General features: G+C 44.5%; 1 protein-coding gene across 2 annotated transcripts in view; it reads left to right on the top strand.

Moving 5' to 3' along the window:
• Positions 1 to 12,553: 12,553 nt before the first annotated feature.
• Positions 12,554 to 26,539, top strand: part of PGM2 (phosphoglucomutase 2) — a 35,818-nt gene continuing 21,832 nt past the window's right edge. Inside the window, exons 1-2 of one of the 2 annotated variants that reach the window (XM_008169954.3) lie at positions 12,554 to 12,950; positions 24,552 to 24,719. In XM_008169954.3, the coding sequence (XP_008168176.1) occupies positions 12,897 to 12,950; positions 24,552 to 24,719 (222 nt within the window). In that variant the 5' untranslated portion in view covers positions 12,554 to 12,896. The remainder of the gene's footprint in view (positions 12,951 to 24,551; positions 24,720 to 26,539) is intronic. The other variant, XR_010601511.1, reaches the window with a different exon arrangement.

Raw genomic sequence — 26,539 nt, 5'->3', positions numbered from 1 at the left:
TAGTTATTAAAAACTTCCACATTTAATTTACATTAATTTTCTGCAAAATTTCCACTCAACTACACTGTGGTGGTGCAGAATTCAGTGTCCTCGATGCAGCATTTAAGTGCAGTTTGCCATGGAATACATGGAATCTTGCCTATTCTCCCCAAGTGATTTCAACATTATTCTTTAAGAGATGTTGTAAATAAGATAGCTGGGATTCTTCATCACATCATTTCAACCTGCACTGAGTGGCATGTCATTGGGAATGATTTCTTGTATAATATCTTGCTTCTAAATCCATGATATTGCTAGGAATGTATAATGTATTGATGGATTGGTCAGATAAATCCTAGCCTGCACTAGGTTATAAGTTCCTTTTGATGTAGACACCACTGTGTTCATCAATCTAAGAGAGAGAGCGACAAAGAACTACTAGTTGTCAGCCTGCATCTAGCTGCTTAATAAATATCCCCTTTTGATTTGTTCTACTGAAGTCCTCTCTTGTCTATAATCTGCAGGGTCACTCATATTTTCAAATTAATGTACAAATATTAAATCAGTTCTCACAACACACCTGTGAGTTAGATAAGTACTAGCCACATCTTACAAGTTACTGCATCTGAGATAGAGACAATAAGTGATTTGCCCAAGGTTACATTGCAAGTCAGCATCAGGGCATACCTGCTTCCAGTGGGAAAACGAACAGCCTGAGACGCACTTCTCAACTGACCCTGGTTGGATGGTTGGTTTTTATTATTTGGGGGAGGGGGGTCATTTGAAAAAGGAATCACATAAAATATAAATGTGGTTAATCAAAATTATAAATATCCCCTGACAATAAGTGAATTCAGACCATCTTGTTCATAGCCTATTTGCACTGGGACCAAACATAGGTTCTCTTTAAAGCTCTTTATTAAATTCCTCCACTACTGTCTTTAACATCATTTTAACAACTGGAATAGTGGAATTTGTAGTAGCAGTGGCTGCCCCACCAGTGAAAGCCATGAGAGCCTGGGAAATTCCCCCCAAGCCTGAGGATAGATAGGCACATGTCAGAACAGATTTGATTTCTATCCCTACTCCTATGATCAGTGCACTAGACTATTCTGTCTCATAGACAATTCTGCCATTACCCAACTCAGTCATTCTGCATCTTCTTTGACTTTCAGAAAAGACATGTTTATGAAAAGCAGATGTATGTCACGTGGGATCATGATAGATGTGCTGTGTGACATGACCCAAGGATGTTCTGTGTCAGCTTGTCTCTGGGTCATGGATATTTTTGGAGCTTTACTGTCATTCTGTTCTTCTGACTTTTAGGGGGCATACCATGTTCTGGTACAGCAGTTTCTCAAGGAATGGCAGTCTGACCAACCACCACACAAATAGACAAACTTTGGCACATTTGGCCGATTCTGCTGATGACTGGTATAGCAGTTCAGGATTGAGTTACATTGGCAGAATTGCCTATTACCCTGTAAAAAGCCTGCCTCATTAGTACTACCAGTCAGCTGCTTTGAGCCTAAATGGACTCCCTCCAAGTTAAAGGTAGTATAAAGTGTTTCTTGTCAAATGTATGTATTTTTGTAATCCAGGTGTTCCTTTTTCTTGTTTACTTACTACTCCTTTTAAAGATTTTTTTTATTGTTCATTGACTTATTGTGAAGTGCTTTTCTCTCAAAAGTAAAGAAATAATTGCCAGTGCTGGTGAGATTTAGGACCTGTTCCAGGGCCATTAAAGTCAACTGGAATCTTTCCAGCTGATTGACTTCAATGGGAGGTGGATTAGTTCCTTAAACACACATAACAAAAAAGATATTTAATGAAATTGAGAACTTTCAAATAAATTTCAGCCACCAAGACTGTGTTCATTTCTAAAGCTTCTTACTATTTTTTCTTAATTACATTTGTCATGTTTACAATGACAAATGTAATTAAGAGTCAGAGGCTCTTTTTACTTGTGCAGTAATAGGACTTAAAAAACAGCTGAGGGTGCTATGCAGAGGTCAGTGTGTGGTGCTGCTACAATTCATTATGACTGTGGATTACTAGTTGCAGTATTGATTTGAAGTTGGTGGCAGATATAAGCAGACAGGTATACTTTAATAGGACCAGTGACGTACTCGACTTCAGAGCTCTAGTAGATAGTATGTAGCAGTAATTCCATGTGTCCTGAAGATGGCTGGAGTAAAATTAGCAACTGCCCACATATTTTGCAAAACAGGTCAATCTGATTTAGGACAACAGCTGTTAAAGCCGGATGGAACAAAGCCACCATCATGGCTGAATTGCATCTGTTTTTCAAGAGTCATCTACTCAGCCATCTGTGACTTAAACCAATGGTTATCTTGGCTACTGAAAACTAGAAGGGAATGCCTGGGCCCTAAATTGGAGGGAGTCATTAATGCATCCCTAAAAAAGGGCAAGCTCAAGCAACACTCAAACAATCTATGATAGAGCTCTTGTTCAAGAATCCAACTGGAAATACTAGCATCATTATAAAATATTGCTTGTTTTCTAATTACCCCCTTTCTGGGGTAGGTCACTGAGAAAGTGTCAAGACAACAGCATCTGCTATCTTCAAATTATTTGGATCACAACCATGGCATGCAAGTGGTGTTAATCACAGAGGTGATAATCTCAGCAGAGCAATAGACAGGCTGAACATTCTTGTTACCGCAAGTTTTCAGCACCCTTCAATACCCATCGATCATGGGATGCTGTTGACAGAACCTTACAGGGGCTGATGGAATCAACTTAGAGTGATTCTGGTCATTCTGTTCAGAGAAACCCCCCAGGATGATGCTAAATGTCATGATTTTTTTCTTCAATTTCTATGTGAAGTTGCAGGGAGAGATTGTTAGCTGGAGTAGGCTACTACATAATCAGCCTTGGAGAGAGTTATTTCCTTACTCTTCCAATATCTGGCCCCTAAAAGAAAACCAGCTGGTTTATAGTCAATCTGAGTAAAATGAAGGCCATGTGTATTGGCAGGGGAAGCATTCTGAGGATCTACTGCAGTATGCAATTTTTCTCTGAGGTTAGATCATGTGTCACACATTATCAAAGTGGTTTGCAAACTTAAGGTTTTACTGACTCTTCTCCAGTCCTTGAGGCCCAAAATGCATGTGTCTTTTTTTCCATCTGTGATTGGTCCTTTCCCTCTCAAATGTGCCCCTTCCCATAGACATCCAGCATTTGTTACCTCTACACTAGACCAGTGGTTCTCAAACTAGGGCCACCGCTTGTTCAGGGAAAGTCCCTGGTGGGCCGGGCCGGTCTGTTTACCTGCCATGTCTGCAGGTTCGCCGCTCCAGGCCAATGGGAGCTGCAGGAAGCGGTGCAGGCCGAGGGACGTACTGGCCGCCACTTCCCGCAGACCCCATTGGCCTAGAGCAGCGAACCGCGGCCACTGGGAGCTGCGATTGGCCGAACCTGCGGATGCGGCAGGTAAACAATCCGGTCCGGCCCACCAGGGGCTTTCCCTGAAAAAGCGGCGGCCCTAGTTTGAGAACCACTGCACTAGACTACAGCAATCTTGAATGCTAGAACCTTTTCTAAAATGGAGTATTTGATTCTGACAGCTATTATGGCTGTTTTTGGTGACCATGACCCTGAGCAGAACCTTTCCCATAGTCCATAAAAAGATTCACCATTGTGGCAGAGTGGCTGCCTACTGAGCATAGGGATCACTTTGCAGGTACCCTGACCCTTCAACCTCGCTCAGGCCCCTTAAGAACTCCACACAGCACTCCCACCCAGTGTGGTTTTAATAACAGAAAAGGTTCAAAAAATTCTCCAGATCCTTAATAATAAATATGGTTCAAACAATCTTCAGAAAATCCCCAGGATAAAGTCCATAACCATATCACAAAAGTTCATACTCAGCCCTCATTCTTCTGCAATTCCAGTCTGCTCTAGCCCTTGACTGACTGATGGATCGATCCATCCATGCATTCCCCCCGCCGCCGCCTTCCTTCCTTCTCCTGTCAGGTCCCTTCCTGCTGCTCTTTATAAGGAATCTCTTGGTCCAACCCAGTTGTGCCCCTTTAATAATCAGGGTTAGCTAGCCTCAGCCCTCCAGGCCTGTTACATTAATTTTTTTGGCAAATAAATACAACAAGTTTGTTGTTCACAGATATTCAGACAACCCTGACTTATTTGTGTACATGTCCACAAATCCTGAAATTAAAGTTTCACAAATTTTAATGCAACACATTATTTGTATGTACGTGCATATAAGGAGTACTCATTATTCTCCTATTCAGCCACCTATTTAAGAAGTAGAAACAGCAATACATGATTTAGATGATCAATAATGAACCCATATACAGGAATTTGTTCACTATTTGGCAAAATCTGTAACTAGCAAATACATTCATAGAAATGAGAACAGCTACAAAAAAGGGAGCTACATATGAATAGTGTATTCACAATAGTTTTATCAGCTCTTGACCTGAGAATGATTATTTTTTCATCATCATCATTATGGCAAGGGTTAGTGAATAGATTTTTGTGTGCAGGCTACCTATTTGTTACATTTTGTTTTAAATTAGAATGGAAACTCTTTGGTACATGGATTATCATTTTATTTGGGCACTAAACCCCTCAACAGGTCCTCTGGGCACTACTGTATTAGAAATAATAAATACTAAATAATATTAAATAACAAATAGTAATATAAAATGCTCTATCTAATTTATACAGATACTTAAAACAAGTCACTCTGTGACTTAATGTCCATGTTCCCCTTCATGTAGAATCTTGAAATTTGGTAAAATCGTTCATTATTAACTGATGAAGACAGAAACTATCCCTAATTGGGGATCTCCCAAAGCTCATCACTCAATGTTATTGGATTGCAAACATCTAAGTACAGTTACATGTATATTAGGGATACCAACTATCAAAGAGTATTTGTTTCTTCCATGTGCTGCTCATGTTGAGTATGAAGGTCCAATCTGACCCGTCATGACCATGTCTATAAATATGTTTACTGGAGGTATGACTGCACATATTACATTCATTTCTTTCTCAAAAGTTGCTGCCTAAGGTCTCAATCCTATGAGGTGCTGAGCACCCTCAGTTTCTATTAAGTTCCATGAGAGTTGAGGGTACTTTGCACTTCGTAGGACTGAGTCCCACGGGTGTGTCTACACTACGATAAAAGACCCACGGCATAGCCCCGCTGGGTACGTTCAGCTGACTCAGGCTCACAATTCTCAGGCTACGGGGCTATAAAATTGCAGTGTAGATGTTTGGGCTCAAGCTGGAGCCTGGGCTTTGGGACCTTCCCCACGCACAGGGTCTCAAACGTCTACGCTGTAATTTTATAACGCTGTAGCCCGAGCCCCACAGAACTGAATCAGCTGACCTGGGCCAGTCGTGGGTCTTTTATTACAGTGTAGACATACTCTAAGAGATAATGCATTTGCTTACGGGCATGCTGTTCTAAGATGTGTTCGATCATAGGCTGACATTGGAGCGTTAGTGGCAAAACATTGGTTTAAGAACAGTGACACTTCATCCTACCCTCAATCCACACAGCACTGCTTTTAAACAGGCAATCAGTAACATGCTCTTTTGGCATTAATACACTGTGACATTACACTCCATATTCTTTATGAAAATATGCTTATGATATGAATATGACATAACTGAGATGTACTTTATGCAAGATAACTCATGTAAGATATCATTGGAAAGGTTATGATTTACTGAATATGATTATCCTATTTGTATGCATGTATCATTTCTGTATCTAAAGTTCGGAATATGGACTATGTAACAATTACAACTGGGTGTGTATTTGGAAGGCATCCACCAGATGACAGGCCATCAGATTTGATGGGCCATTAGGGAGGAACAATAAGACTGTGAAGATACTAATCTCTCTCCCTCCTGGGATGTGTCCTGGGACATAACTGTGACACTACCAAGGGCATGTCTTCATTAGTAGCGTTAAAGCGCTGGCCGTGGGAGCGCTGCTGCAGCAGCGCTTTAACATGGCTGGGTAGTTGTGGGATAGCACTGGGAGAGAGCTTTCCCAGCACTATAAAAAAACCCACCTCCACAAGCTCCCAGCACTGGAATAGCTCCCAGCACTGGTGCACTGTCTACACTGGCACTTTACAGCGCTGAAACTTGCAGTGCTCAGGGGGGTGTTTTTTCACACTCCTGAGTGAGAAAGTTGCAGCGCAGTAAAGTGCCAGTGTAGACAAGCCCTAAGTCAAGTGATCTTGTCACCTGATACTAAACATTATCTTGGACTTCTTGTAACTTTCCACTAAAAAGGGAGGGGGCTCAAGTTTGGGAAACAAAGGATTCCCGCCTTATGTAAACCTTATTTATGGGTAGGGAGGAAAGCAAAGGGGAATCTCTACTCCATGGCCTGTCTGCCCAAGAAGAAAGACTGCAAAAGATACCCAAAGGACAGGCAAGTGGGGAGTCCAGACTGAGACAGGGGTCCAGTCTGAAAAGAAATATAACTGGAACTCTAAGCTACAGAAACTTTGCAACCTGCCTAAAATAACATTTACGGTAAGAATGTAACCTGTTCCTTAAGTATATTGAACTTAGCTTGCGTATTTTGTTTTATTTGCTCTGTTATCTGCTTTGTTCTGTCTGTTATCTCTTATATTTACTTAAAATTCACCTTTTGTAGTTTATAAACTTATTTCTTGTTTATAATATAACCCAGGTTATGCAATTCATAATTGGGGTGGGGGTTAAGAGGCTGTGTATACCTTCCTCCACATTGAGTGAGGAGGCGGATTTCATAATATACCTTTGGGTCTGCACTCCAAGTGAGGTGGACACCTGAGTGCTGGGGCAAGTCCCTTTAGCTGAGTCTTCCCAGAGCTGATTTCAGTGTCTGTGTTGTTCTGCAGTTGGGTGTGGCCCTGCCTGTGTGTGTGCTGGAGGAGGCTTAATAGCCTGGCTCAGCAAAACAGGTAAAAAGGGTTCCCAGGCTGGCAGAACAGGCAGGCTCAGTGGTATCTCAGCATATCAGATGGCATCTTAACAGGGGGCAACCCTTCACAGTGGCATAGTCGAGCAGGATAGTGTGCACAGTTTATTGCCCTTAAACACTGGTGGTGATTTTAGTGAGTTTTAAGTGTGGTGGCTGGAGAACAGACAAAGTGATTTTCTGTTTGCTTATTTCAGGTAAGAGAAGTAGGGACAGGAAAAACAGCAAAATGAGTGAAAGTGAAGCTACCAAAAAGTTGGAGCTCCTTCGGGCACATAAGAACATAAGAGATAGATGGAATTAAAATAGATGGAAATTGATGAGCAGAAGGCTACACATCATAGGACCATGGCACTCAGGCAGCTAGAGGCTGACAAAGAAATGGAGGCACAAGCAACCAGACAAAAAGCAGACCATGAGAGCACCATGGAAATCCAGAAGCTAGCCTTTGAAGAGAAAGAAAAAGAGAGAAAGCATGAACTGGCTATATTGGAGTGGAAGAGACAGAACCCCACACCAGGGGGCTCCACCTCTCCAAAAATCCACAAGTGGGAGTGGTTGTGTCCAGCATATAGCAAATCTGGGGATATTGCTGAGTATTTCATCATCTTTGAGAGAATATGTATGCTCCATGCAATTTCTGGTGATCAAAAGATGATCACTTTGGTTGCAAAATTGACTGGGAGAGCTCTGGACATACTCAATAAGATGCCAATGGGTGATGCTTCCAATTATGGTAAATGTAAGGACTTGGTTTTAAAACAGTTTCAGATTACACCTGACATTTATAGAGTAAAATTTAGAAGCCTTAAGAGAGGGGCTGGATTAAGTAATGTGGCTTATGTGAACCAAATGAGAGATCTACTGGATAAGTGGGTGAGGAGAAAAGGTATTACAAGCTTTGAAGGAATGTGTGATTTGGTTGCTCAGGAACAGTTCCTGAATATGTCTAGTGATGATGTAAAACAGTGTTTATGGGATAAAAAGGTGGAAACAGTTGATGAACTTGCAGCTTTTGCAGATAAATTTGAGCAATCTCAAGCACCTAGAGGAGTTAAAGTTTGGTGGGAAGCAAGGTCCCCGTTTTACCCCTGGGAAGAAGGACGGTGGATGGGAGGCTGGATACTCACCTCCCCAGGTTCACTCCTCCAGTCCTCATCCCAAATCTGAAAAAGCTGAAGAGCCCAGAAGGTGCTATTATTGTAATTCCACTGAGCACCTGAGGAATAAATGCCCTGTGCTCATAGGTGGTGAGTTATATATATATATATATATATTCAGGTATGTGGGCCCGGCTCCACCAATGTTTGGGCTTATATTTTACATACATTTTGATGTGAACAATGTCTCTGTTCACAATTTTCCACTCAGCATCAACTTGAAGGGAACACTTAACCTTATTTTCTTAAGGTAGCACAAACCTGTGTTGTGAAAACAGGCTAAATAATCAGGGTGCTTTTGTGACGCACAGGCTTCCGACAGTCTGCACACACAATTATGACAATGACGTGGGACTGCGATGCAAACCCACGTCATTTTCAGCATCGTTTAAGCAGGTGGTTGAAAAGTCTCTGTCGCGAATTCACCCACTCTGCACCATTGTATCTCTTACAAATAAGGCCCTGATCCAGCTTCATTTGAAAGCCATCCATACTTTCAAATACTTTAACTGTATGAGTGCCTAAGGGAAAAAACACACAACTTAAATTCAGCGGTCAGTTTGGGGTATGATCGTGTTTAGCTCAATACTTGATTATTTTATACACTTTTAAAGTAAAGTATATAATTGGTTGTATACGCATACTACAAAATATAATGTATTCTCATAGAATCATAGAAGATAAGGGTTGGAAGAGACCTCAAGAGGTCATCTAGTCTAACCTCCTGCTCAAAGCAGGACCAGCCCCAACTAAATCATCCCAGCCAGGGCTGGACATTGAAGCAGGTGAGTGCTGCTTCTGACTTTCCACTTTTAATTGGCCCTTGTGTGCTGTAGCTTCATTTTATCCCTGCAACAAATTCTCGATTCGTAATTCCCCAACACATGGGTGCTTAGAAGGGCCAACCTGGCCAGAGAACATAGGAATGCCAGGAGCAGCTCATCTTGGGTAAATTTAATTCTGTCACTCTGTTAATTTCTTTGTTTATAAAGCCACACCCTAGTCTAGGGGTGAGTTCAGACTATTTCAATGCAGGCTAAGAAACTGTGGACCCCACAGTTCCAGCAGGAGCTAGCAAGCTAAAGGATCAATGACTTTGATGAAATCCCCTTCTATGAATCATTGGCTGCTCCAGGCCTTTGGAATAAGAAACCTGAGCCAGGCTTGGCAAGCTCAGACAGATATAGTGTCCTAAGTGTTACTTTGTCAAAATTTGCAAGTTGCAAATTCTGATGGATGATGGCCTCTCTCTCAGAATTCATTTCCCCTTGCCTTTGCCCATTCCCTAGTTCTTGTGATGTCAGTTTTGAATTAAATTTGACTTAACTCTGCTCCTTGGAGCTGGCAATAGCCAGTGGGAATGATTCAATAGCAGTGTTACCATAAGTAGACATGAGGAAGGACTAAATAAAGTGTGCCATCATTTGTGTTGTAGGCCACAGATTTGAATTCCAGCAGTCATCCACATGCACCCAAATTGCCATTGTATGTGTTTGGTGTAGTGGTATTGAAAGGTGGAGGGATCAGTTGGAACAGCTTAGCAGAATTGTCACTGTGATATGGGGAGAAGGACATAATTTGAGGGATGAACGGTTTCAGAGTAGCAGCCGTGTTAGTCTGTATCCGCAAAAAAAAACCAGGAGTACTTGTGGCACCTTAGAGACTAACAAATTTACAAATCTCGTATCTTGTAGAGTATTGCTCACCCAAAATCCTTGCAGCACTTTGCAGCCAGGTTAATTGTGACCCTCCTTACATAAAACAAGCACACTATCAATGTGCCTCCTCATTTAGGGTTACCATATTTTACGTTCCCAAAAAGAGGAGATTGGGCGGGGGGAGGAGAGCTGGGGGACCTGGAGGGGAGTATAGTTGGGGGTACTGGAGTGGGTATGTGAGGGGTGCTGGAGGGGTGTGTGTATTGGGAGGGGTACCTGGAAGTGCTGAAGGGGATAGTGGCAGCAGAGGTTCTCACTGGACACCTGGGCAGTGTCACTTCTTGTCATGGTGGCAGGGCGGCTGGCACAAGCCCCTCCAGGGCTCTTAGAGGAAGGACCAATTGGAAAGTGCACCAATTGGGTCTTTTTCTAAGCTGCAACATCTGCTCTGCAAAAATCCTGGACTTTAACTCTTATTTCAAAAATCCACCCGGATGGAAAATGGACTACCAAAAAAGAGGTCACGTTTATGAAAACCCAGACATATAGTAACCCTATAACCTCGTTGAAGGGCTCAGTGTATTGCTTTGCACTTCAACATATAGCAGAAGAATCTTTTGTCTTTATTCACAAACAGGACACCCCCCTTGCTGTTTGTTTATTCCTGTAGATTTCATTTCTTGTAGATTTTGTAGTCTCCCAGTCCGCATGTGGCTTCGGATGCAAATGAGAATACTCTGTGAGGCATACAATAAATAATATACAAATGACCAGACAATGAGTTAAGTATAAAGGAACATTTCCTAGGCATGTCACCTCCTGGTAACCTGTCTTAGCTCCAAGACCTTAAGAACATAATTTTCACTATAGATATGTTACTTCTTAAACATTATACATAAATATATTTTGCAATGATAATGATGGGAAGTGAGCTACTGGCGCTCGGTAAAGACCTCACATGCCACCCTTTGGTGAACTATTATGCAGATACCGATCCAAGGGATCCCTGTAAAACCCTATACACCTCCCGTGTCCTCTTCTAGTTGGCATGAAGAGGATCCTGGGTCACACATGGACAATTTTATTTTTCCAATAAGAATAAAAAAGATCAGACTTAACAGGAGCAGTACACTTGTGTGCAGGCATCAGTTGATTTTTCTAGTCTTCAATACCTATGAAAATCTGACCTGAAGAATGTAAGCCATACCTGCAGAATGGGAGACTCTATCCTGGGAAGCAATGATTCTGAAAAGGATTTACGAGTCAGAGTGATTAAGCAACTAAGCAGAAGTTCCCAGTGCGATGCTGGGCTAATATGATCTTTGGTTGTACAGAGAAGGAGTAGTGAATAAAAGGGAGGTCATGTTACCTCAGTATATGGCATTGGTGAGACTGATACTGGAATACTATATCGTGTTCTTAAGTATTATTAGTTATTAAAAAGGATGTTGAAAAATTGGAGCAAGTGTAGAAAAGAGCCACAAAAAGGCCTTACAATGAGAGACTTAAAGAGCTCCATCTGTGTATCTTATCAAAAAGAAGATTGAGAGATGACTTGATTATAGTGTAATACATACCTTCACAGAGAGAAAATACCAGGTGCTGAAGGGTCAGATACATTAGGCCCAGTGCAAGGATAAGGGGTGACATTATAGGGCCTGTGTTATAGATCCCTTCTGTCCTTAAAATCTATGAAATATCATGGAACTGTGATAATGTAAAGACAATTTATTGGCCAGGGCTATGAAAATAAGATATCCAATCAGAAATATAAATAAATCAGTAGTAAAATGAACATCATTTGGCCACTTGACTTCAAGGGATTATGGGACGTTTCTGGAGGCCAATCACAGTGCAGTAATGCAACACTTCGTCCACACTGACACCCAGGCGTTTCAGTCAGGGAGCATCAAGCTCTATGCTTCTCGTAGAGGTGGATTACTAGGGGTTCTCCAGCCGTGGAGTCCAGGCGCTCTAAGTGCCTTGTCAGTGTGGTCACCTCAGGAATTAGGGCACCCGGGGCTGATTTAATGCGCTCTATCTTGCAAGTGTAGCCATAGGTGCCGACTCCATGGGTGCTCTGGGCTGGAGCACCCACAGGGAAAAATTAGCGGATGCTCCCACCCACCAGCAGCCAAGCTCCCCCCTCCTTGCCTCCTTCTCCCCGCCCCCCCAGTGCACCATGTCCACTCTTACCCCTCCCTCCCAGCGCTTCCTGCTGCCTAATAGCTGTTTGGCAGCCCTTAGGACTTTCTGAGAGGGAGGGGGAGAAGCAGGGTCACGGTGCACTCAGGGGAAGAGGTGGAGAAGGGCTGGGCGGGGGTGGGGACTTGAGGGAAGGGGGTGGAATGGGGGTGGTTAGGGGCAGGGACTTTGGGGAAGGGCTGAACTGGAGGCAGGGCAAGGGCGGTGCAAGGGCAGGAAGAGGTGGGCCAGGGGCAGGGCCAGGGTGGTGGTCGAACGCCCACCGGGCAAAGTGGAAGTCAGTGTCTGAGTGCAGCCAAGCCCTAAGCTAATGTTGTAGGTTTAAACTGGTATAGTTATACTGCCATAACGCTGTGTGTGGACACAGATCATAGTATATCAGGGTTGGAAGAGACCTCAGGAGGTCATCTAGTCCAACCCCGCAGGACCAACCCCAACTAAATCATCCCAGCCACTTGTTCAGGTATAAGAGTGCCTTTTTAAGTTTAGCTTGGTTGGTTTGTAAGAGTCTTAAACTAAACCACAAAAAGCACTCTCACATGTGGCACCTCCCAGCCCCCGCCCCTCCCTATCGCGGGCCGCCGCAATGTTCCGAGCCTCTACGCCGGCGCCTGCCCCCTCCATCTGTCTCACCCGCCCCTGGGCACGGCGTGGCCCCTGCACAAAAGCTCCCCACTCTCTGGCCGCGAAAACGTTCCTTAGAGCTACGGGAGAGGCAGCAAAGCAGCAAATTCAGGCGACGCTAGTGAGCATGCGCATACGGCTGGCGCGTGCTCAGTAAGGGCAGCAGAACGGGACGGGTAGCGACCCTCCCTCGCACCGCGACTCAGCGGGGGGAAGGTAACGGCCGCTGCTGTTGTCGCTCCGCCCCGGAAGGGCAGTGCCGGGCGGGAAGCTGAGCTGAACGGAGCGGGCAGGATGGCGGCGCCGGGGCTGACCGAGGTGGCTGCTCAGTGGCTGCGCTGGGACAAGGTAAGGAGCGGGGCCCGGCGGGCTCTCCCTGCCTGCTCCCCAGCCTCGCTGTCCCCGCCATCGCCCCGGTCGGCGCACGGGCGGCTGACTGAGCTCCCCGGGTATCATCCTGCGCGCGGCTCCCTGGGCTGTCGTGACAGGCGGCAGAGTGCCCGGCACGCCCCCTGGGCCAGCTGCCTCTGAGCTCTGGCCGGAGCCGCTCGCTCGCTGCCTGCCCGCGGGGTGTGGGTCGCAAAGCGCAGGAAGCGGCGGCGTCCCAGTGCCTCCTTCGCTTTCTTTTATGGAGCTGACGGAGAAAAACACCCCGCTCGGCTCGGCTCGGCTCGGCTCGGCTGTGAGGGCACCTCTAGAAACACTCGCTAGTACGAGAGGAAGAGAGTCGCATCCGGACTGCGGCTGGAAGAAAATAGCTCCATTAAGCCTCAAGTTTTAGGCCAAACGTGTTGATTAGAATAATACCTTGATAGAGCAATGATACTCTGGGATGCCTTCCCGCCCTAGATCCCAGAGCCCTTGACAAAGGGAGTATTGTTGTTACGTGTCGCTAGGGCTGGAGAACAAGCATTGCATTTCCAGAACAATTATGAAATCATAGAAATGTAGGACTAGAAGGGACCTCCAGACACCCCACTGTTCTGAAGGGGGAGGGCCCGCCCCCGCCCCTCAGCTGGGCTGGTGGTTAAATATAAAAGTCAAGCTTGATTGAGAGCAGGAACTTAAACTTTGGTTTCCCACATCCCAGGTGCATGCCCCCTCTTTCTCTCTGGTTTTGACCAATAATTCTATTCTGAACGTCAGAAAAAAAATTAATCCAAACAGTTCGTTTCAGCGAAAGGTTTGGTTTTGATTTTGAGGAATTGGGGTTGTGTTGAAAAGCTCCTGGCCTTCTGTACAGTGTTACAGAACAGGAAAGTGAGGCACAGGGATGTGATGTGCCTAAGGCTACCCAGCAAACCAATGTAGTGTAGAGCTGGGCCTAGAACCCAGATCTCCAGAGCCAATGCTCAAACCACTGAACTATCCCTCTCATCTGTCTCTTACATTTAGTTTGTTTTCAACAATGTTGTATTTTAATTTTCTTGTTTTGTCCCTATGACATTACAGGGTGCAATCCAGACCAGAGCGGCTGTGTCACCCCTCCCCTGCTACCTGCGGTGCCTCGCAGTGCTTTGCTGTTGTAGCTTCCAGCTTGGGGATCACTCATAATTAGCCTGCCAGTATGCAGGTTGCACCCTAAGTGTCTGTGTAAAGCCACAGCCCTGGTCCAGCGGCTTTGACCCCCAGCAGCTTCCAGGAGTCTTGGTTACTATTTGCAGGTGACCCCAACATGCCACCAATCCTGAGTCGTCTCCTCCTCCCCCCCCCCCCCCCCCCCAAAAAAAAAAATGTGTGTTCTGCAGTGTCCAGTCCTCTCCTGGACAGTCAGGATACACTAGGCCCTTTGCCCCTCTAAGGGGATCAGTACATAGCTTGTTGCCTTCAATTGAGTTACACAAACAATTCACAACACTGGATTAATTTTTGATTAAAGAACAAAACTACAAAAAGATAGATATTGAGTACAAGAAATGAGGCATTAAAGTCAGAAATGGTTACAAGAAAAATAGAGAAAAGGCTTTCTAAACTTAAACTAGACTTGGTTCAAAGTGAAGTTCCGTACCACATTTCCAATAACATTGCTGACCAAACTCTCAGGCCAGAATCTGGCCCCAAAGTCCAATGGTTGTTTCTCTGGTGGTCTTAGGTGGAGAGAGAAATGGGTATGTAACAAGAACTTGGGGTGTTTTTGCCCCTTACTTTTATAGTCCAGTCTCCCTTTGAAAAGCATTTTCCTGAGTGTGATGTCTCACTAAAGTTCTTCCCAGCTGAGAGCAAGTAGACATGGAGTCTGGTGGAGGAAGGAGGCTTCATGGTGTTTCTTTTCATCTATTTATCCTGAAATGTCGATTTTTCTTTCTTCTCCCACTTGCTGTCTGAGGACTCTTTTTACAACTTAGATGCAAATTGAGATAAACACACATTCTTTTGTTTGACAGGCCTCCTTAACCAGTTCTACTTAATCAGGGCTATGTGAGTTTCAATATGTGCCTTTAACATCATACAGGGGATTTCATAACTTTACATATAATGTTGCTACTGTTCATACATTTCACCATAATATTACTGACCAGTGAGTTATTAGTTTTCAAATTATAGCTCACAAGACATATTTTGTACAAATATTATTATTGTAGTACGTAGGATGTGAATACAGGGGTGCATCCTTTTGCGTTGCAGGGGAGCTTTATAAATAAATAAGACTCTTTAAAATATAATTCAGAACCCCATACAGTATTTTTCATCTGGTGGTCCTGTGTAATTGGGTCATAATTAACAATGTCTTCTAAGGCAGGGTTTCTCAAAGCTGGTGCGCCGCTTGTTCAGGGAAAGCTGGCGGGCTGGGCTGCGTCCGCAGGTTCGGCTGATCGTGGCTCCCACTGGCCGCGGTTCGCTGCTCCAGGCCAATGGGGGCTGTGGGAAGGGTGGCCAGCACATCCGTCAGCCCCACTGTTCTAAGGTGGATTGACTTAACTCAAGCAATTTAAATCACCAATTTTGATCATGATCAGCAAGCAGGAAAAATTGTTTAAATCATTGATTTTAATTGTAGTTTTCATTTCTACTTAGGTATTTTCTAAAGAAAAGTTGTTTCTAATTAGCTGGTAACCATTAAATCATGTTGATTTGCAACTAAATGTGGTCTTTGCCAAAAAGTACCAAGTTTAATGTAATGAGGACCGACCATATCATTACTCACTTATGATGGATTATTTATCTTAAAACAGATTCAGTTGTTAATTTTTACATTTTTATTATGTTATAAATGGGGAAATCATACACTCCTTAATTACTAGACTAATTTTTCACTTGTAATCTTCTAATAGAAATTGAAATTCAATTTAGCATGTGCAAAAACAGCATTTTAAAGTTGTTTGTATTAGTTGACTAAAACTACCTGGAATGTACTGGATGCATAAGCTTTTTTGTCTTATCGAAACAGGTGTAGCATTCATTAGAACGTTAGCAAAGAAAAGTAAGACTGTTATCTCCAATAGGCTTAGCCTTAGGTACTTATTCTTAATTACAAAAAACCAAGTTACTTAATTGCATTTTCTATATTAAAGTAACTCCAAGTACAATGTAATGAGAACCTCAAAAAAGAAAGTGTAATTATTTTTTTTAGCAATGTTAGGTTGGCATTTAAAAGAGAACATTAGTCATAGAATATTAGGGTTGGAAGAGACCTCAGAAGGTCATCTAGTCCAATCTCCTGCTCAAAGCAGGACTAACACCAACTAAATCATCCCAGCTAAGGCTTTGTCAAGCTGGGCCTTAAAAACCTCTAAGATGGAGATTTCACCACCTCCCTAGGTAACCCATTCCAGTCCTTCACCACCCTCCTAATGAAAAGCTTTCCGTAATATCCAACCTAGACCTCCCCCACTGCAACTTGAGACCATTGCTTCTTGTTCTGTCATCTGCCACCACTGAGAACAGCCTAGCTCCATCTTCTTTGGAACCCCCATTCAGGTAGTTGAAGGCTGCTATCAAATCCCCCCTCACTCTTCTGCAGACTAATTAACCCCAGTTCCCTTAGCCTCTCCTCGTAAGTCATGTGCCCCAGCTCCCTAATCATTTTCGTTGCCCTCCGCTGGACTCTCTCCAATTTGTCCACGTCCCCTCTGTAGTGGGGGGCCCAAAACTGGACACAATACTCAGGTGTGGCCTCACCAGTGCTGAATAGAGGGGAATAATCACTTCCCTCGATCTGCTGGCAGTGTTCCTACTAATACAGCCCAATATGCCGTTGGCCTTCTTGGCAACGCGGGAACACTGCTGACTCATATCCAGCTTCTCGTCCGCTGTAATCCCTAGGTCCCTTTCTGCAGAACTGTTGCTTAACTAGTCGGTCCCCAGCCTGTAGAGGTGCATGGGAGTCTTCCTTCCTAAGTGCAGGACTCTGCACTTGTCCTTGTTGAATCTCATTAGATTTCTTTTGGCCCAATCCTCCAATTTGTCTAGGTCGCTCTGGACCCTGTGCCTACCCTCCAGCGTATCTACCTCTCCCCCACAGCTTAGTGTCATCTGCAAACTTGCTGAGGGTGCAATTAATCCCATCATCCAGATCATTGATAAAGATGTTGAACGAAACCGGCCCCGGGACCGACCCCTGGAGCACTCTGCTTGATACCGGCTGCCAACTAGACAAGACTGAACAGTTACAGATGGAAATAAAAAACAAAATAGAAATAAAACACAGAGCAACTGGAAAAGAAAGTCATTTTTAAATGACTAGCTAGGGAACAGGCCTACTCATCAAACATCTTGCTTATCATCTTTTGCTTTATCTTTGCATTGATGACCTGTTATACAAATAAAGATGTACATAAAAGTTTGTTCTAAGATTCTAGCCAATCAGTCAATTTTGTTTTCCCAACAGGTGACATCAGCATGTAGTAAAGTGAGTGATTAGGACATTTAAGTAGGCTAGCTAACAAATGGCACCATGATACAATCAAAAAGCTAGGCCACTGCCTACATCAGGGCATTCTTTGCTCGAATATTTGACCGTAGTCAAGTAATAGGCGGTTTATGGAGAGCGCCTCCCAAATGTGGGGCAGCATGGTAGAAAGCATGGAGGTGCTTGTGGGAAAATTTTAACAAGTAGGTTGATACTGAATGACAGGTATTGACTGTGTAGGTAGGGCCTTGGAAGTGAATACAAGTACTGTTACCAGATTTGCCCGTTACTTTGGGGTATGCTCATTTATTAGGGTTACTCTTCTGGGCTGGGGGGGTTCTATAATTCTATCAGTGTACTACTTGTGTGTTCATATGGAGCTCTACTTCTCCCTCCTGCAAGTCTCCTCCCAATGGAGCTATCCTGCAGGACCTAGGTTCCCCAGGGCTGTGTTCTTCCAACCCTTGAATCAGATGAGTGTGTGTGTGCGCGCGCGCGCGCTCTCTCTCGCTCTCTCTCTCTAACAGAGCAAGTCTGAGTGGACTGGTCAGTCAGTACTCTGAAGCTGACCCCTTATATGTCTCTGGACTCAGTGGACTGGGTCAAGCAGGATTTCCAAGCTGCCACCCTTATATGCCCCATGGCTCAATAGTCCAGGCCAAGCAGCACTTCCAAGTTGGCACCCTTATATGCCACAGGTACTACACCGGAATAGAGTAAGCCTGAGCAGGCTGGGTCGAACACCACTTCCAGGCTGCCACCCTTGTATGCCCCTGGACTCAGTAGTCTGGGTCAAGCAGCACTTCCGAGCTGCCACCTTCGTATGTCACAGGTTCAGCACATCCCTATCCCCACTTTCAGGTTACAATTGTTCTGGCAGTAACCCACTAGATGAGCAAATGGCACAGTATTTTGGGCACTACAGGGATCTTGCTCTTAGGTAAGAGAAGTGTTGCTGCAGAGTAAATAGGGAAGCCAGAAACACAAAAGATTAAAGTTCAGAGAGGGAGGGAAGCAACCAGCTTAACCATAAAAGTTATTTATTGAATAATAGTGATAACCACACAAGGAGAGCCTAAACAAACATAAGTTACATTATGAAAGATTACAAAAGTCATATATAGAAAACTATACCTGATCAAACAAGTCAGGGTTAAAAAGTTATACCTGAGGTGGAAAGAAAACACACAGAGAGAAAGCTGGGGTTTCACCACTCCATGAAGCTTGAACTGGTCGGGGTGATGGTGGTAGCTGAGGGTCCTGAGGGCAGGAGACAGGCAGAGCCCCCAGCACGATCAGTCAAGAAAAGATGAAATCCCAGTGGAACTGATGCAGAGTTTGGATCCATGCATCAGAACACTTACTTGAGTGTGAGTAGGGGTTTTTTGTAGGGAAACAACAATGGTTCAAGGGAGAACACTAGATTTGTTTATGGGTAAACTGATGACTCAAGGGTTTTCTTTAGGCTAGACCAGGAGGTGGTCAACCTGAGCCTGAGATGGAGCCAAAATTTACCAATGTACATTGTCAAAGAGCCACAGTAATACGTCAGCAGCCCCCAATCAGCTCCCTCCTCCCCCCCCGCCAGCTCCTCCTGCCTGCCAATCAGCACCTCCTCATCCCTTCCCGCACCTCCTGATCAGCTGTTTCGTGGTATGCAGGTGGCTTGCAGGGAGAGGAGTGAGGGCATAGCAGGCTCAAGGAAAGGGGTGGAGTGGGGGCAGGGCCAGGGGTTGAGCAGTGAGCACCCCCGGCACATTAGAAAGTTGACGCCTGTAGCTCCAGCCCGGAGTCGGTGCCTATACAAGGAGCTGCATATTAGCTTCTGAAGAGCTGCATGTGGCTCCAGAGCCACAGGTTGGCCATCCCTGGGCTAGACAATAGGAGCTGATCACTTCTAGGTATGGGTGGTGTTCCTTCCAGGGAGCTCACAATGCAATTAGGCTGCTTCAGTATTTTGGATATCAATCAAGGATTCATTACTAGAATTGGTCTGATAACTGCTGAGCTGGGTGTGTGCAGGCATAGGTTCATTAACATCTGGAGCAGAGATCCCCCATGATGCAGTGCTTCCCTGCTTTTCTGGTCCCAGAGTTCAGTGCGGTAATCTCTGTTCTCAATTCTGTATGCTAATAGAGATGCCTCCCGTCCCATCTTTGATGCAGATGAGGCTAGGGGAGTTGCCTTAATCCTGTCACCCTTGTCAGGAGGGGTTTAGGTGTGTCTCCCACTGCCTTTTCATTGCTTTCTGTAAGTCTGTCTTCTGATCGGTTTTGGTTCAAGCAGAGGCTGGGAGGTGTGTGGGGGGGGTGCCTTCATGAGTCAGACAGGCTGGATACTGCGTCCTTTCCTCAAGAACACGGAGCCGATTGGTATCAATACCTTATGTTGGATGTGATAATGAAGAGGGAGCCAGTGGAGGGATGCAAACAGGGGTGACATGGTCAAAGCAACGGGCATGGAAAGTGATGTTTGCAGAAGCATTCTGAGAGGATACAAGTGGGGCAAGATTGCATTTGTCAAGGTCAGAGAGAAGGATGTTGTATTAATTGAGATGCAAGATGATGGGAGCTTGGATGAGGGTTTTAGCTACATGAATGGATAGGAAAGGCCATATCTTAGAAAGGTTATACAGAAAATATTGGCAAGATATAGCAGAAATGTGAGGACCTCGAAAGATCTGAAGTGAAGATAACGCAAAGGCTGTGGGCCTGAGTGACAAGCTGGATGATGGTGGTGTCCACAGTGATCAAGAAAGTAGGAATTCTCTCTGCACCTGCACAAGAAGCTACTGCTATCAAAAGCTGGTTTAGCACTTCAACAAACTCTCGTTCTGCTTGCTTAGCCAGTGACTTTTATGAGGCCTGTCATAATTTCAAATTTAATTTTAAGTAGTTTTTCAAATAGAAAAATTTACTTAAACATTTTAATACATTAATTTTTATCAACTGCTATCTTCTTTGAAGTTGCAGATGTTCTTGATTAACATGCTGTTTGGTCACTGCGATGATTGAGAAAAGGGGATGAGCCAGTCTGCAACTGTTTTTCACACAATGAGCTCCAAGAATATTTGTTGTTGAGCAAACCCAATTTGAATTGCTATAACCTTTGTACGCGTACTGTGATCCAAGAAAACACCACTCATGTACTTGGATTTCAAGGGGCTTGCTTTAATCCCAATCGAAAGTTACAAAATCAAAAGTAAAGTTCACTTCTGATCACTGATAAACTGCATATCACTATCCCAGTTATAACAAAATAAGGTCCTGATCTTGTGAACTGTTATGCATGAAAATGGTTGCATTGATTTTGATGGAATTACTCCCATGAGTCACAGTTTGCAGATATGTATTGAAAAAGTATCCTGGGGCCTGATATACACAGAGTGCATTTTCTGTATTTATTTTCCTATTGTGAAATAAAGTATTTTTTAATATGTAATTATGTTACTTTGTGGGGAGAGCTTGTTTGTTTATATTTTTAAAAAATTCTGTAGCTGTTTTTACACTTTACAACTTTGGTGAGCTTTGCACTCAGCAATCCTCTGTAGGATGTAGGATCCTCTATAGGATGTAACTATTTTAAAATCTAACTTTTGTTGCACTTCAGTAGACAATGTGTGCAGTCATGGGATGGATAATTCATTGCACAAGACACCACATATCACATAGCATTGTTGCCCAATCTAGCTAAGGTACTCTATTGGCACCCATCACTGTAGGATCTAAAAGCCTGTGATGTTCCCCTCTGGTGTTATTGGACAGCTAGGTCACTCCAATTCTTGACCCTGGGAGCCAGCCTTACCCTGTTCTGCTGTGAGAACCCTCACTCCTGGGCTGTTCATGCACAGCCTCTGGCATGTAAGCTGTTCCCAGCTACTCACAAGCGAATGACACTGGCCAATATCTCTGGTCCCAGACACGACCCTAGGAACCTCCGTCTTGCAGTGTCCAGTTATGCCTGCTGGACGCTACAAGCTTATCTGAGTTCGTCAATTTAACAAAGAAATTGATATGTACCAGGCTTGTTATCCCAAGGGGAGCCTCTGACATACTTCAAACACACTGCTTCAGGTAGAATAAACAAATTTATTAACTATAAAGATTGATTTTAAGTGATTATAAGTCAAAGCATAATAAGTCAGATTTGGTCCAATGAAGTAAAAGCAAAACGCATTCTAAGCTGATCTTAACACTTTCAGTGCCCTTACAAACTTAGATGCTTCTCACCACAGGCTGGCTAGTTGCTCTTCAGTCGCTTGGTGTGTGTCTGTAAATGTAGGTGCAAGAGAGCGAGCATGGCAAATGTCTTTCCCTTTTAAAATGTCCTTTCTTCCCTCTTGGCTTTGAGCCCCTTCCTTCCCCCTGCCCCTTCAAGAGTCAGGTGAGCATTACCTCATCGCAGTTCCAAACTGACCAAAGAAGGGGGGTGACTCTCTAACAGATTCTTTTGTTCCTGTGAAGCTGAGCTGGGTTTGTCCCACAGCTGCCATGATGAGGTGTGAACTGCCTCTCTGCTCTTGGAGAGTTTTTGCCTGGGCTTATTTTAAGCCAGGCGTCTCAAACTCAGATGACCCCAAGGGCCGCATGAGGACTAGTGCATTGGCCCGAGAGCAGCATCACTGACACTCCCCGCTTGCTGCCCCTGGTCCCGCCCCCACTCCACCCCTTCCATGAGGCCCTGCCTCTGCCCCGCCTCTTCCCACCCCTTCCCCTAAGTCCTCACCCCAACTCTGCCCCTCCCTGCCCCCAGGGGGGGCAGGACGGGTGTGGGGTGTCGTGGGGGCTCAGGGCAGGGAGTTGAGGTGCAGGAGGTGTGTAGGGTGCAGCAGGGGGCTCAGGGCGGGGAGTTGGGGTGCGGGCAGGGCTGGCTCCAGGCACCAGCGCAGCAAGCAGGTACTTGGGGCAGCCAACGGAGAGGGGCGGCACGTCCAGCTCTTCGGTGGCAATTTGGCGGCGGGTCCCTCACTCCCTCTCAGAGCAAAGGACCAGCCGCCAAATTGCTGCTGAAGACTGAAGCAGCGGTGGTAGAGACGAAGTGTTGCAGATCGTGATTGTGGCTTCCCCCCCCCCCCTCTTCTTTTTGCTGGTTGGGGCAGCAAAAACCCTGGAGCCGGCCTGGGGTGCAGGAGGGGTGAGGGGTGCAGGTTGTGGCAGGGGACTCAGGGCAGGGAGTTAGGGTGCAGGAGAGGTGTGATGCGGCAGGGGGTTGGGGTGCAGAAGGGGTGCGGGGTACAGGCTCCGGCCCGGCGCTGCTTACCTAGAGCGGATCCGGGGTGGCAGCGCCGTGCACGACGGCCAGGGCAGGCTCCGTGCCTGCCTGCCCTGTCCCTGTCCCCGGCACGCTCCGCTCCGCTCCAGGAAGCAGTCAGCGTCCCTGGGGAGGGAGGGGAAACAGCACCATGTGCTGCTCTTGCTGCTTCTCCAGGTACCTCCCCCAAAGCTCCCAGGTACCTCTCCCAAAGCTCCCATTGGCCGCAGTTCCCAGTTCCCGGCCAATGGGAGCTGCAAGAGCATGAAGCCCTCTATTCACCTCCCACTCCCCTGCCCGGGGCTGCAGGGACATACAGTAGTTCAGCCACTTCAGGGAGCGGCGCGGGACTCGCGGCGACACGGGGTAGGCGGGGGGAGAGGGGGCGCGGTGAGCTTGGCGGGCTGCATGAAAGAACCCCATGGGCTGCATGCGGCCCAAGGGCCGCGTGTTTGAGACCCCTGTTTTAAGCCATGAGGATACATTTTGAGCCTCATAACTACATGCATGAAATTGTAACCTATAACATTACTGTAACAATAATGCTCAGTGCATCATGAGCCTTCTGAAGACACCCGACATGACAAACTTTGCATTGGATACCACACAATCATTTTACAAGGATGCACATGGGGGTGCTGGGTGTTCCCCCAAGGTACAGAGCATCACAATGCCTCACAATCATTAATGTATTTATCCTTACAACACCCTGTGAGGTAGAAAAGAAGTATTCATCCCATTTTTGCAGACAAGGAATTGAGTCAGAGAGAGGTAAGTGACCTGCCCAAGGTCACACAGGAAGTCTGTGGCAGAGCAAGTACTCAAGGTCAGGTTTCACAGGTCCTAGGCTAGCACCTTAACCACTGGACCATCACTTGTCTTAATGTTCTGTCTGGCTCATCAGAGCTCAGGGAAATACAACTATTGTAGAAATTTGAACCCAATACTCTTTTTAATATGGAGATTGCAAATGTAAGGGTATTTTAATATGGTGAAGATCTTGTGCACTTCATAGAATGAGATATTATAATTGTTTCGCATGTAACATTCCAAGAAAAGGGGAAAATGCCTCCAAAGTAGTGCACATAATGAACTAAAAAACAAAATTAAAAAAATACCCCAAAGCCCCCACCACATTATGAATAGAGTAAGGTTATATTCTAGAATTGGTGATGAGACCCTTTCTTCTAATTCCCTCTTCAAAACTCACTTATTCAAGGAGGATTAAAGTAGCTTATTATTAATCTTAAAAAGTGTAACCGTCAGGATGGATGAATATATTCTCTCTGATCTTCTCTCCCTTTTCATCCCTTCACTTATTTCCTCCTCCTGTAGTTATTGTATTAGGAAGACTTTAAACTTGTGGGGCAGAGATGCTGCCCTTCCATCCCCCACCCCTTGCTTCATGCACATTTGTAATACTATACAAGTAATATTTCAGAATTATTAATCTCCCTAAATAGCCTTTCAGTATGCTTTCTCTTTCAAATTCCTTTATTTGCATAACAGAAATTCTCTCATCTTGTATTCTAATATTCTTGTATCTGGCAGACTTTCAAAAGTAGCAAAGATTTCTAAGATTTCAGCGTCGGGTTCTCAAACTGGTATGCAAATTGCAATTGGTATGCTGCATTATGGGTATAGTATTGGAATAACAATCCATTTTAATAACACTGATTAAAATTATGAAGATGTTATGACCAATACTTTGGAGTTTTAGATGTGCTATACCAAGTCTAGTCTGAGAATCAGTTCAGTAGAAGAAATGGTAAGGAATGTCACAGTTTGAGACTAAAGTTATAACAAGCTTCTTCAGAATAGCAATATATTGTAATTTTATCTTTCTACAGAATACTAAAACCTCAGAAATAGTGAAGCAACTGGTTGCTGAAAAAAATGCAGGAGAACTACAAAAATGTTTTAGTTCACGGATGGAGTTTGGGACAGCAGGACTCAGAGCACCTATGGGGGCAGGAATTTCTCAGATGAATGACTTGACTATTATCCAGACAACTCAGGTACCAGGTTCACTTTGTTTTTTCTGTTATTACTTAACTGCAGGCTTTTCTTATTCATTTCTACTGAATGCAGATTTTTAATGAAAAAGTAACCAGATGAAATATGGAAATAAAATTGAGCTTAACCACTGTCCAAAACCTCAAGGGTGGTTTTCAGTGGGAGCAGAGTTAGGCCAATGTTGACCACTTCAGAAAACCCACTAACATCTATTGAAATTCTACAAAAAGAACAGGAGTACTTGTAGCACCTTAGAGACTAACAAATTTATTAGAGCATAGGCTTTCGTGGACTACAGCCCACTTCTTCTTAGTCCACGAAAGCTTATGCTCTAATAAATTTGTTAATCTCTAAGGTGCCACAAGTACTCCTGTTCTTTTTGCGGATACAGACTAACACGGCTGCTACTCTGAAACCTGTCATTGAAATTCTAGTTCTTCTTCAAGTGATTGCTCATGTCCATTCCAATTAGGTGTGCTTGTGCGGCAGCCGGAAGGCTTTTCCTCTAGCAGTACCCATTGGGTCGGTCTGGGCACTCCCTGAGGTCGTGTCTTCATGGCACTGAATGTAGGGCCCTACTGACCTGTCACCACTTCAGTTCTTTCTTACCATCTGTGATGGTTAGCTGGAACACTCGTTAGCTCTTGCTTTGCAAGTGCAACTTCTCTAGTAGTTTGAACTTTTGTCCTGTAAATAGTTAAATTAGTGTTAGAGAAGTTTCAGTTAGCAGGTAATCCCCTGTGACCGGAGTCCCAGGGGAGCCAACTTAGGTCACTCAGGGTGAACTGCAAAGAATGGGCAGACAATCCCCAAAGCTGGTGGATATTCCAATATTTAGATTTACCAAGCCAGCACAAAACAGCTTCTGTAATACCTCACTCGTTACCCAGAAGCCAACAACATAGTTCCCTTAAAGTAGCCCAGCCTCAGGCCTCCACCCAGATGCCCAAATCAAATATGATGAGGATTACTGAAAATCTTATTCATCATATAAAGAAGTTCTACCAATTCCAAAGAATAAGACACATTACCCCCCAGGTTAATGAATACTTCAGATATTACCCAAATACACGCTTACAGCCAATTCTTATTAACTAAACTAAAATTTATTTAAAAAGAGAAGAGAGTGTGTTGGTTAAAAGATCAGTATACATACAGAAATGAGTATAATTCTTGAGGTTCAGATTCATAGCAGAGATGGTGAACTTTGTAGTTGCAAAGAGTTCTTTCAGAATTGGTCCATAGGTTATAGTCCAAATTATATTCAGGGTGGTCCAGTCAGAGCTGGGATCTCAATCTTGTGGCTTAAGCTTCCCCTGCATTGAAGCATCAAGCAGATCTGAGATGACAGGATCAGGACCCAAGTGTCTTTTATATACAGTTTTCTAACAGCCACTTGACCATACAGTTCTGGGTGAACAATAGGCTTCTAATGTAACCTTCTGTTTCCTAAACCTCACCGGTAATTAACTACATGGATTAACATAAATTACTTAATGGATACATTATCACAAACTTTAAAGAGACACACAGACAATGACATTATTGCACCCAAGATTCATCTAAATGTTAATATTCCCTTTTGATCTCTGAATCAATAGCTATAGTGACAGACAGGAACTGTCTGTTTACTTGGCTAGCATTAAACAGGGTATGAGTACACGCATACAATTAGCATTACCTCTGATTTCTAACGATATAGGTTTGCATTCAAAGTTCTACCTTATCTACCATAGAATGGCCTTAATTACCATTCACACACTTTTCTAAGGTGTCCTTAATTGCTGACCCAAAGTCAATCAACCTGCAAGCTGCTTAACTC

This window comes from Chrysemys picta, chromosome 5, assembly GCF_011386835.1.
Source record: "Chrysemys picta bellii isolate R12L10 chromosome 5, ASM1138683v2, whole genome shotgun sequence".
NCBI classification, from domain to species: domain Eukaryota; kingdom Metazoa; phylum Chordata; order Testudines; family Emydidae; genus Chrysemys; species Chrysemys picta.
The sequence above is the reverse complement of the archived record's forward strand: the minus strand, read 5'-3'. Positions and strand labels throughout refer to the sequence as shown.